The sequence below is a fragment of the Amphiprion ocellaris genome, chromosome 20, assembly GCF_022539595.1.
Source record: "Amphiprion ocellaris isolate individual 3 ecotype Okinawa chromosome 20, ASM2253959v1, whole genome shotgun sequence".
Classification (NCBI taxonomy): Eukaryota; Metazoa; Chordata; class Actinopteri; family Pomacentridae; genus Amphiprion; species Amphiprion ocellaris.
Genome location: NC_072785.1, coordinates 8242106 through 8255379, shown reverse-complemented (window position 1 = coordinate 8255379; position 13274 = coordinate 8242106). Strand labels below are relative to the sequence as shown.

The 13274-nt window shown below is 39.2% G+C and overlaps 1 protein-coding gene across 5 annotated transcripts in view; it reads left to right on the top strand.

Annotated features, from left to right (window-relative positions):
• The window catches only part of slc7a14a (solute carrier family 7 member 14a), a 37172-nt gene that overhangs the window by 15181 nt on the left and 8717 nt on the right, over positions 1 to 13274 (top strand). For all 5 annotated transcript variants that reach the window (XM_023271845.3, XM_035949035.2, XM_055005911.1 and 2 more), the window contains 4 exons: positions 4929 to 5466; positions 6370 to 6606; positions 9821 to 10038; positions 11599 to 11745. In XM_023271845.3, coding sequence (XP_023127613.1) covers positions 5160 to 5466; positions 6370 to 6606; positions 9821 to 10038; positions 11599 to 11745 — 909 coding nt within the window. In that variant the 5' untranslated portion in view covers positions 4929 to 5159. The remainder of the gene's footprint in view (positions 1 to 4928; positions 5467 to 6369; positions 6607 to 9820; positions 10039 to 11598; positions 11746 to 13274) is intronic.

Here is a 13274-nt window from a genome sequence, read left to right as displayed (position 1 = left end):
ACATTCAGTTTGTTGTTGATATCTAGTTCCATTTAGACTTCTGTTTTGCATCAAGTTAGCAGGTGAGACACTGCAGACGTTCTCTTTTTTTTGCCGCCGACAGTCAATTAACAGTCAGCAGCCGACTAACTAAAAAAACTGCTGCGTTGTTTAATTTTCATTTAGGCTAGTTGTCAAACATGAATGAACCAGGCGTCGTGATGGAGTTCTGCTGTTAAATTAAACACAAGCATGCTCTAGAGTAAACGTATGAATATTTTGCAATTATCACAGTAAAATGCCATTTGGATTCTCGAAATTGTTCCTCAACTCAATGACTAATATTCTCAGGTTGTTAATCTGGTGAATGTGCCAGATTGTTCACTTGTGTTTTCCGTTCGCTGAGTAGGAAACTTTCTAAAAAACGGTTTCTGCAGTAATTGGGAAACGTGATAGTCTCGTGCCAATAATGAAAGTGTAGTTTGGTGAATGTGGCTGCTCTTTTTTTGGTTTCTTGGTCTGCACGTTCAGGAGTGGCTGATCTTAATATGTAAAGTACCCTGACATGATGTGTGTCATAAAGTGGCACAGTACAGATATAACTGACTGGAACTGATGAAGAACTTTCTGCTAAGTTGATATTAACAAGCAGTTTTATATGTACTTGAGTGTATATGATTATGATTGGATTTTTAGGAGTGTCCTGCATGTGTGTTGATGTAGACAACATATCCTGATTTCTGATTATTCTGTTTTTTGCCGATCTTTGTTGGTGCCTTCGACCAAGATAAACTACAGACTAATCCAGAGCTCTTTTGAAGATGTGCTTTGTCTTCATGCTTTAGATTTCCTTCCCATTAACATTGCAGGAGATGTTCCGATTTAAATTGCTATTTTTTCCACAACAACTTACTTATTTTTAGGAACTTTTGCTGTTCCTTTTTGCACAAGTTACATCTAAGTTTATTTCAGTATTATTACCAGGTTTTTGTTTTTTAAAAGTTCGCTTTGCAAGATATTAAACATAAATACAGCAAACAAACTCCGCTATGTAAATATATGTTGAAGTAATGGTGTCCTTAGCAGAGAATGAAGTCACATTCCTTCTGTGTGTGTTTTGTAACGTCAGCTTCTCTACTTTTCGTTTTGGCACCCAGTCCAACCGTACATGCATGGCAGTGGACTATTGTGCATTGTGCATGTGTCCACATTTATGTACAGGTCAAGATCCCATACCACGGTGGAGAGGCAAAAGTGCAGTCAGGCATTCAGCTGTTGCCCCAAGAATCCTGGAATTTAAAAAAAATTCTATTTTATTTGTCTTATGTTATTCTGGTTTCTGAGGCTTCATGTCATTCTGTTTTGGTGCAGACCTTTGTTGGTGTCTTCAATCAAGATAAACTCCAAGCTAATCTAGTGTCCTTGTGAAGATATGCTTTGCCTTCATGGCACACTTTTACTTCTTAGTTTCCATCACATAGCAGGAGATGTTAATCTGTAAATTGATTTCCTTGCTCTCAAGCTCACTTTTCAGTTTGAATTTTCACATTTTGACTTTTTTTTTTACTATTTTACAAATTTTGTTGCAGCTTAAAGGAATAGTCCGACTTACAGGTATTCAAAAATCTATTTACTTAGTTTCCTTGTAGAGGAATAACAAAGAAATGTCATGCAATTGATCTGAACGGTGGCTCAGGTGCATCTGTCCTTTTCCTTCAGGGAATGAAAGCAACTATATTGTTCTCATCAGAGTTATCTGATTCTATGGATAAAAGTGATTTTACCTGTAAGAACAGAGGAGACGCTCGTCTATTAGGGCCAAAGTATGTTAAAAGACCACAAACAAACAAATCAATTAAAGCAGCGATAAACCAGCAACTTCCATTTTTCCTGAAAAGTAAAATTACTGCATTTGTAAAGCTGCTGTGGAAAGAGCAATATAAAAGCATCACTTCTCCATCAGAAAGGACTGTCAGGAAGCTGTGAAAGTATTCTAAATATAGCAAATACATGAACTGATACAGATTTATTAGCTGAGCATTTTTAGGTTAAAATATCATCATGTCCTGTAGGAGACTATGGATGGAAAGAAACCAAACTATCATTTTAATGACAACACATACGCTGCTATGTGCACCTGAGCTACTATATTATCATTTTTATGTCAAATATCATGCTTTTCTGTGTTATAATTCAGCGAGAAAACTAGATAATTTGCCTTCAGGATACCTGTAACACGGCCTTGTGCCAGTTTAAGAGCGCCCGGCCCCACCCATCATTCACCATCACACTCAAATTAAATCACCTTTTGAATTTTCCGTACTACCTCACAAACTCGTACTCCCGCTAAGTGCAGCGACAATAGCAGCCCCAGCCGGCTCTGGTTAAACAGCTGGGTAATTGCAGTCATCATATGAGTGGCTCATGTTATAGCTGAGAGGCAGCGTGGGTGTGCTGAATGTGAGTGTGTGTTTGTTCGGCAACTTGTGTTTGTTGTCGGGAGTAGATGAATGGTGAGTGTTAGTTCACTGCTGTTAAGAGAGAGAGACGGAGAGGCGGACCGCGCCGCAATTGATGCCGATAATAGCTCTCTATTCAACAGCATCCCTAATCACTGTGTTACTCATGTGACATCAGGGACACTGTTTCAACGGTGCAGACGAGTATCGCGAAGCCTCAACTGTTTTAATAACGTTTTATCATTAGTGCATAATTGGTATAATTATTCTGTGAAAGCTCCTGATTTTGTTTTTCCTGATGAGATATTCAGCTACATGTTTCAGTTAACTGATGTGCTTTACACTTATTTCTGTTGTTGAATTACATTTCAATGTTTTCTAAACGTGAAAAAAACTTTGCAGGGGCTTTTTTAGCACCAAAAGTATATATTCAGACACATAATTGGTTCGAAAAAGTAGCAGTAAGACTAAAAAATTACCAATTCAAAGTTTTATGTGAGAGTATGATAATGTAAGTAAACATTTTAGAAAAGTACATTTTAGAAAGCATAGTATTATGTCTAATTATTATATCATTAAACGTAAAATTATTAGAATTAAGCATAAATTTGTAAATACTTCTGAGATCATTTTAACTACTTCATATGCAGTGGTTTAATTCGTACTAAGACTATTTGTTTAGTTATTTGTTATTTTGTTTAAGTTACCCACAAAGTACTGAGTTATTGTATTGACTTTTTTCTCATGTTTACAAGGAACTTTTTGCTCCTTTCACAGTAATTACATCTATGTTCATTTTATTTTTAATACCAAATTTTGTTTTTAAAAGTGCAATATGCAAGATTTTGAACATAAATACAGCAAACAAACACCGATCTGCTAAAGAAAAGATATAGTTCAGTAATGGCATCCTTAGCAGTCACACTCCCTCTGTGTTTGTTTTGTAATCCAAGCTTCTCTGCTCTGTGTTGTGGCAGTTTGTCCAACTGTGAATGCATGTTGGTGCACCTTAGTGCATGTGAGTCCCTCCTATTGAAACTCTTGGCCCTCCCTGCACTTACAACCAGACAGAGAGAGACCTCTCACACCAAAATAGAGACACAAAAATGCAATCCAGTGTTCATTTGTTGCCCTAACTAATCCTGAGGGTTTAAATTAATCAGTTTTATTCATGTTATTTGCCTAGTTTATGTGCACCCATTTTTATTTCAGCTCAGTGTGAGAGTTTCTACTGCTGATCTGAGGTCTCTTCTTTACTGTTCGTTCTCTATGTTGCTCCAGACTTTGTATGTCTGTTTCCACATAAGAGCCCACTGCAGTCCACCCATCAATGATCCACTGTGCCAGATATAACAGATAAACCGTGAAAACAGACACACATGAAGCAGAACAGATTGGAACAGATAAAAGGTGAACCGGGTGAAGTGAAGATAACGTTACCTGAGTTGCCAGCATATCATTATTGCCTTCAGTATATTTTACAACGCTAGCATTAGTTATTGGATGTGGTTGTGGATTATCTTTTATTGACTGTCATGTACACAACCTTTTGGATTGTAAATGACAGTAAAGGCAGGAGGCAGGTGTGTCCGACAGTCATTGTTTTGGTTTGAGGCGATGGTAGTCTTGCGACATCCACTGGTTCTGAATATTGCACAGACAACCTTCAATTATAAGCTTTTTAAAGGTAATTTGTAAATTTGTTTTTGGTGTGGACAAATTATGGAATATAGTGTATTTATGGCCTTTAATTTACAGAGTTACGAAATATTCTTTGTAATCTTGAAACCAGAGTTGTCAATAAATACATTCAGGTAAAAAGCATAAAATTCCAATGTACTCTGAAAGCAATGGAGTAAAGTTAGTAGTAGATATGTAAATAAATACAGCCCCACAGATTCTACACTGCAGGATATGAATTGTGAAAACAAATTATAAAGCTAATAAGGTAGTACTGCTCTAGATTCATATCAGGCCTGATTTGAATCCACAAGTTTTTACAACTTGTGTCAGCATGTGGTGTTTAAAAGCCTCAACACAGCTGCTTGCAGGTAAATTAATCCTGATTTCAGGAAATGAACAATGCTAAACGATGAAGTGGCCGCATACAGTACGATGAAGTCATAGTGTGGCCTTTATTTGTTCAAAGAAATGTTATATAAGCAGTTGTGCTGATGTTTAAAGTTATATAAGCTTCCACATAATGCTCTCTCTGCCTCTTACAAACAAAAGAAAGCGATTTTGTATCTATGGCTCTCGCTAATGAGCTTGGCTACTATAGCAACATGTGTACAGAGAGGGGATTACTAATTAGCTGCTCTCTCATTCAGGGACGCTTCACTGGTGGACAAACTTGTAATACATCTGCACCTTAGGGCTCCTGTGTCTTGGCATGTGTGCTCAAAAAGTAACCACTATGTCAGACAAGTAATAGAAGGCAATGTGCTGTGAAATGCTGCAAAAATAAATCCTCCTACTTTTGTCTTTCAGATAACTTTCTCTCTCACCATGTGGGGAAACACTAGCATGGTTTTCCACTGAAGCAGAGAACAAGACAAAATCAGATCTTCTTCCATCATTTGTATAAGGAATAAGTCCTCTTCTGCACTGCTTTACAAAAAGAAACAAAACTGTCACAGAACTTAAGGAAAAACATCAGGGAGCGTGTATCTTCCACTCCTTCTTGTGAATTTTCCTCCTCTTTGACCTTCAGCCCTCAGTATGAGTGGCCTGGTAGGGAAGCTGGACCCTCGCAGGATACAGTGGGGCTCGACATGGAACACCTTTGCGTCCCGCGTCCTGCGGACCAAACCTGTGGAGTCCATGCTGGATTCGGCCATGTCGGGCACCAGCTCGCATGGGACCAGGCTGGCCCGGGTGTTGTCCACGGTGGACCTGGTGTCGCTGGGTGTCGGCAGCTGCGTCGGGACAGGGATGTACGTGGTCTCGGGGCTGGTTGCCAAGGAGATGGCCGGCCCCGGGGTCATCGTGTCCTTCATTATCGCCGCTGTGGCCTCCATACTGTCAGGTCAGACTGGCGCTTATGGCTCACATGTATGCAGTGACTCTTTTACTGCTTCACACACACGCTTCACACACACACTCGGGTGAATATAGCAGCAGTATAAAGGTTCCTGTCATTATTATCACTATTAAACCAATGTTATTTATGTGAAGAGCTTTTATAACAACTATTAAACAGATTCCCATGGCCAGTTTGACTCCCAAAAGTCACTACTGAATGAGGTAAAGTGAACAGAAGTGAACCCTAAGCAGTTTCTGCTCATTTTATGCAAATTTTTGCTCACTGTGGGCTAATTTTTTTACTGCAGTACAAAATCTGTCATGTCTATGGAAACAGCACAACCAAAGCTAGAAGTAGAGGGAACTCAAAAATGTCTTTTGTACAGTATAACCAGTGTTTACGATAAAATGATGGTTCCACATGCTATAGATATTTTACTGCTTACAGTTTCCATACTCCATACAGTTTACAGCCTGTAGTTCAGCCAAAAAATCTCTTCATTTTAACCACAAGACTGTTGGATGAGTCATTAATTCCATCCCAGTTGCACTAAGAAGTTCAGTATTTATGTTTTTACAGAATTTGGTCTGAGCAAATGGTTCATTTTTGGTGATTTGAAAAAAAAAGATACCACATGCACTGGGATGAATATAGCCACAGTATAAAGGTTCCTGTCATTCTTATCACCATTAAACCAGTGGGATTTATATGAAGGGTCCTTTTAATAACTGTGCAATTATAACAAGGGCAAAGACATTACACGGGCAAAGCTATAATGTGAGAGGCACTTAAGGGATATCTTAGTGCTACCTTAATTCTCCTATCAATACCTTTAGGTCAGCCTTTCACTTTAGCGATCATGCAGTCCAATTGCTGATGTGTGTGTGTATCTGTGTGTGTCTACAGGAGTGTGCTACGCAGAGTTTGGCGTGCGCGTGCCTAAGACCACAGGTTCGGCCTACACCTACAGCTACGTGACCGTGGGCGAGTGCGTGGCTTTTTTCATTGGCTGGAACTTGATCCTGGAGTATCTGATTGGCACGGCGGCGGGGGCGTCGGCTCTCAGCAGCATGGCGGACTCGCTGGCCAATCACAGCATCAGCAACTTCATGATTTCACACATTGGGACGCTCAATGGTTTGGGTAAGTGGGGCTAAGATGTGAGAGCTACAGAAGTTGTACTTAGACAACAATAAAGAGTTTTGATTGCCTCCAATTTTTCCAGGATTTGAGAATTTTGATGTTTTAGGTAAGAAAATAGAGCAGGCTTTTGGTGTGGCTTGACTGCTAATAAATACCAAACACCAAAACTCTTCTGCAAACTTGTAATACATTCTAGCGTCTTGTTCAATCCTACGCTCAGTACACCCTTTTGAGTATCGCTGGGATATCGATTCTGCCAAATGTTGCAAAAAACCTTGCAACGCATTATAGATACAGTGGTGCCAAATATATATTTTTATCAAAACATGCAGGCACTCTAAAATAATTTGAGGATTTAAGTAGCGTTTCAGATTTTGTCGCATAGTTGGATTTTACTGATACACTTGGAATGATTTGTTGAACTCAGGTTACATAATAGCAAGTCAGAAGTCAGAGCATTTACTGGAATTATCTGTAGCTAATTCAAAATGGTTATTTTTATTACATTTTTGATTTTGCTTACTTGGAAATATTCCACTTTCAGAATCACACAGCTCATCAGCTTTCAGCCACAGTCACCCGGTCAACTGTCAAGAATGCTTTGCTCTAAAGCCATAAACAGACATTCACCCAAGTGACCTTTGGGACAAATTATTCCTCATTCTGCTCACTCTTTTCAAGAAGGTCAGCTCTGCTCTTGTAGCTGTAGTTGTAGAGGGCAAATGCTTCCTGCTTTAGTGACTTGTAGCCACACTCTGCTGGGCTGACTGACAGTTGACCCACAGCACATTTAATAAACTTTATCTCTGCTGTTATTCAGTATTTATGTAGTAGTTAGATTGCTTGTACCTTAGAGTTATGAGTTAAGGAAGCCCAGTGCCATCCTTATCACCGAAAAGATTCTGTGCGGCCTCCTCTATTTGAATCATCGCACATCTTTCAAATCCGAATAAAAACACTGACATGAAATGCTAACGCCATCTGGGCATCCGTCCAAACCATACTAGATTTTTTTTTTTTATATCCAGGAAGCATCCAAGCAACATTTCACTGCTTATCTTGGACGTCATGTCACTATGGAAAGTAACATTGGCTGTAGCGTCTTGAATTTCTAAATGATTAATACAACACAGTTTTCCAGATTGTAATCTGCAACACGGCGAGGATTCCTGCTAATCTACTGTAATACTATATACTGAAGTGTGTGTGTGGCAGCTGTGTGTCTATCTAGGTGACATTGCCTTGTCATTCTCTTCCTGTTGGCCACTGACAAAGCGGTGGTAGTAGTCACATGATGTGCAGCACGGCCAGCTGTTCCACGTCCTAATGGAAAGTTAATGTTTCCTTTTCCTGCTGGAGAGAAATGATTGCATCTCCACACCCCAGGGAAAGAGTGGAATTCAGCTCAAAATATATCTCATTAGTTTCCGAACAGTCACAGGCTGGGTTCTGGTAAAACGAGTACAATCCTAAGTTGGGTTAAATGGTAATTATTCATTAACTGTTTTGTACTCAAGCAACTGCCTGCTGTGGAGTTAGGAATCCAACGTAATGCTACAGTAGGAATGATAGCCTTCCTGACAAAAACGGTTCACTTGATGTGCCAAATATAATACATGTTTCCTGTTCTGTTATTACCAAGACAATGAGAAAGTCCATTTTTTAAGTTTTGCATAAGAAAATAGACTTCGTTTCAGGGTGGCCTGACTGCTATTAAATACCTAACATTATTTCTGCATTCCTCATGTCTTGTTCACTCCTGTGTTCACTGCTAATTCTTTAGCATACACTCTGCTGAGTAGGGATGAGGCACAATATTGATTGTGCAAAATGTCATATCACTTTACCTTGTAATACACACTTTCCATACTTGTCTCTTCTCTGGTCTGTGTAAAAACTGCCTGCATTTCAGCTAAAAAGCCCCTGAATTTTTTGGCACATGACTATGGATTTACAGTTGCACTGATGAGTATAAATTTTTTATTTTTTTTTAAAAATAGAATTTGCTTCGAACAAACTGTTAATTTTATGTTTTTTTTTTTTTTTTAAAAGACAAGTAGAATAAAAGGACTCTGATGAGAAACAAGATGTTTTCCCAGTGAATGGCATGTCACAGATATCTATTTCAAGGAACTTGGGAAAATGGAAACAACTGACAATTTTCTCAGTTTTTACAGTTTCTTGCTCTGATATGTAGAATAATTTAGTTTTTTTATTGAATACAGTGTGGACAGTGGCAGAAAGAAAGTGAGAGAGCAAATGAATTAATGGACACAGTCTTAAAATGTAATAATAATTAAAACAATACACATACAGTGACACCACAATGCAGTGACTAATGCATGATTCATTATTTTCATTTTTCTCAACTATATATATATATATATATATATATATATATATATATATATATATATATATATATATATATATATGTTACACAGATATTGTGATTAATCATAGATAATTGTCTTGTCTTGTCATTACCAAATGTATTGTGATAATATTGTGTCATGAGTCACTCTGAGTCCCACACATATTTCCTGACTGTCTATGATACCACTTAAAGTAATTTCTTTATATATTCCACAGCTGTCTTGAAATGAATGTTGCATAATTGATAAATGATCCTTGTGAACTTGAATGTTCTCGGAAAAAAAGAAACATGAACACAAAGTCTAACTCAGTTGATGCTTTAATTTCATGACCTCATTACCCAGTTAAACCATTATAACTAGGGAGTATTTTACAAAGTATTGGAAACAACAAATGAGACTGTATCTAGATAATTTTGTCAGATGATCATTTAGCTGATAGACAGAAAACAGCTTTGACAGCGTTTTTAAGAATTCATTATTGTATAAAGCACTTATCTAGGGACAAAAAGACCAAATACTTGCTTGTTGCTATTTTTCAAATGTGAGGACTGCTGTTCTTTTCTTTGAATTCTCACATTTGGACAAAAAAGCAAAACAACCAATTTGAAAACATTACCTTGGGTAACCTGGGTAATCATGACTGGTCATTTTTGTCAATTTGTGACATTTTCCAGATCAATCAATAAATCATCTCAGTGGGATACTAAAAGCTCATTAAAGCTTAGCCTGATGTAATGAAGTTTGGTTTTTTTGCGAGCAGTTTCTTACCTTCTACCACCACAGTTACTGGATAATATCACATTATGCCTTTCTGTGTGTGAATGTTTTCCTTCTAGGCAAAGGAGAGCAATCGTACCCAGACCTGCTGGCGCTGCTGATAGCACTGCTGGTGACGGTGATTGTGGCTTTGGGAGTGAAGAACTCTGTGGGCTTCAACAACGTGCTAAACGTCATCAACCTCGTAGTGTGGGTGTTCATGATGATCGCCGGGCTGTTCTTTGTCAACGGAGAGAACTGGGACGAGGGGAGATTCCTGCCCTTTGGCTGGTCAGGGGTATGAATGCACATGCATGCACACTTACAAACACATATGCAGTACCAATAAAAAGTATTCATTTCAATTGCTCAGTCAGTTACTTAAAGATAAATAATGTAAAATAAGTAATTGCATAAATATTTACCCCTTTTAAGTGACTCACCTAATTCAACACAGGTGCAGCCATTTGGTGCTAGACATCACACAATTAGTTAAATGGAGATCATGAGTGCAGTGAATGTGTCTCAGATGACGCTAGTATACCTGCATCTGGAAGGTCCAGTCACTGGTGAATCAGTACTGCTGGTTATAACTACAACATAAAGGCAAAAGAACACTCCAAGCAACTCCATGAAAAGGTTATTGAAAAGCGTAACTCAGAGAAATAGACACAAAAAAATTCCCAAGCCACTGAATAGTCCTTGGATTACAGTTAAATCCATCATGCACATGCGTAAATCTGCCTAGAGCAGGCCATCCTCAAAAACTAAGTGAATGTGCAAGAAAGAGATTGAGGCCACCAAGACACCCATAACTCCTCTAAAACAGTTACAAGCTTCAACGGTTGAGATGGAGAGCATGCAGTAACTGTTGCCCAGGGGCATCAACAGTAAAAAATTTATGGCAGAGTCGCAAATATTAAATCATATTAAATCTTGGCTAGAGGTCACCAGAATACACGAATACAGAGACTGTGAAGTCAAATGGAAGAAGGTTCTTTGGTCTCATGGAGCCAAAATTAAGCTTTTTGACAATCAAACTAAACACAATGTTTGGCACAAACCAAACACCGCACATCATCACAAACACACCATCCCCACTGTGAAGCATGGAGGTGGCAGCATCATGATATGCGGATGCCTCTTTGCAGCAGGCCCTGTAGTGCTTGTAAAGGTAGAGTGTAGAATCAATGTAGCAAAGACGAGTGAAATCCTTGAGGACAAGCTGATGTAGTCTGCAAAAGAACTGCGACTTGGGAGAAGATTTGTTTTCCAGCAAGACATACAGCCAAAGCTACTCAGAAATGCTTTAGCAACAAAACAACAAGGTGAAAGCTGTGGAGTGGCTGAGTCAGAGCGCAGGCCTCAATACAGTTGAGAATGTGTGACCTGACTTGAAAACGACTGTTTACTCAGTCCCTGTGAACAGCTTGAGCAGTTACGCAAAGAAAAACGAGGTAAAACTGCAGTGTCCAGATGTGCAAGGCTGTTTGAAACTTATCTACACAGGCTCAGTCCTGTAATTACAGCTAAAGGTGCATCTGCAATATACTGACTCGAAAAGGTTAAATACTTAAGACAGTTGCTTATTTTGCTTTTTCTTTGTTTATTCTTTGACATAACTTTGTGGAAACCTGTTTCCATTTTCACATGAAATAATCTTTTTGGAAATTATTGTGAAAAATGTTAAAAAGCAATAAAACGACAAAACATCCAGTGAGGGTGAACACTTTATATAGACACAGTGTTAGATAACAAGTGTGCAAGCTAACAGAAGAGGAGGCTCGGTATTATATAACACGATCTGGTTGCATTCTTTATGTAAACTGTAAGTTCTCTCGCCTCTTCTCCATTGCAGGTGATGCAGGGTGCAGCCACATGCTTCTATGCCTTCATCGGATTTGACATCATTGCCACAACAGGAGAAGAGGCCAAGAGTCCCAACACCTCCATCCCGTATGCCATCACTGCCTCACTCATCACCTGCCTCACTGCCTACGTTTCTGTGAGTTACCTTAGAAACCATATCATAAACACAAACAAGCATTCCTCATTTATCTCGCTTTACTAGGATCCGAGCATTAAGGAGTCGTTTGGAGACATTTCAAGAATTAAAAAAATGCTCGTTCTTGTTACTCAAAGTATCACTGCAGCCGAGAAACACATTTCTTATAGTTGATTGGAATTTTTTGGCACACAACGTGTGGTAACGAGGCGAGATAATGGCTTGGCTCAGTCATTCCGTTAGAAGATTTCATTTCAGCTTCACAAATAAATATGAGTTCATTTGTGGGATGATATGTAGGTTCTGATCACAATACACTTTTTTTATTTTAAACACCTACATAGTTTTTGAACATTTTGAAACCCACATGACAAAAGTGGTGCTATTTCATCTCTGACTTGGAAACAACACTCTATTTTCTGTTTTTTTTTTTCTTGCTTGCTCTGTTCTGTGACATGATCTTTAATTTTAGTTTAAAATGAAAATCTAGGGGCTGCACAGTGGAGTAGTGGTTAGCACTTTCGCCTTGCAGCGAGAAGATCCCTGGTTCGTGTCCCGGCTTTCCTGGGATCTTTCTGCATGGAGTTTGCATGTTCTCCCTGTGCATGCGTGGGTTTTCTCCGGGTACTCCGGCTTCCTCCCACAGTCCAAAAATATGCTGAGGTTAATTGATTATTCTAAATTGCCCGTAGGTGTGAATGTGTGAGTGTTTGTTTGTCTTTGTATGTGGCCCTGTGACAGACTGGTGACCTGTCTAGGGTGTCCCCTGCCTTCGCCCGAGTCAGCTGGGATAGGCTCCAGCACCCCCATGACCCTAGTGAGGATTAAGCGGTGTATAGATAATGGATGGATGGATGAAAATCTATACATCCGCTTGATTAGTCACCATTGTCACACCCTCATCTTCAGTGGTTAGGTGTATCAATTTTCTTGTGAACACAGACTGTTACCCCAAATGTTGAGAAGTTTCCAACAAAAAGACGGAAAGATCAAATATGAAGATCTTTCTGCAGCGCTCCGACTGTGTAGGCGTCTATCATCTCTGATCTTCTTGCACGCAGCCTTCCAGATTGCCTAATGTGAGCTGGATGGTTGTTGCCATGGGTCCCATGGAACAGCAGCCTATCAGAAATAAAGAATTTTTCAGCATTGCCTGGGGCAAAGATTGCATCCACTTCAAAACTCAACTACTTTCCAAAATCCTCCTCTCCCTCTCTGTCTCCCAGTCACATCTATTCTACCTCTCTTGTGCACCAAAATCTGTTTTCTAAGCCTGCCTTAATCTCCACCTTCCTTTGATCTTCCTCACTCTGTAGGCATCTTGGAACACCTTTTTTCTGCTCCCGCAAGGGTCCTCTAGCTGCTGCAGTTCAATCTGTAGAACCACTTTAATCCATTAAACACATAAAATGTCACTTTTTTTTTCTGGCGACGTTGGTTTTACATTATGCAATGCACTTGATTTACTGAGACACACTTCTTCATCCCAGATTGTGAGAGTTCTTCCCTCGGTGTTCCCACTCACTCTG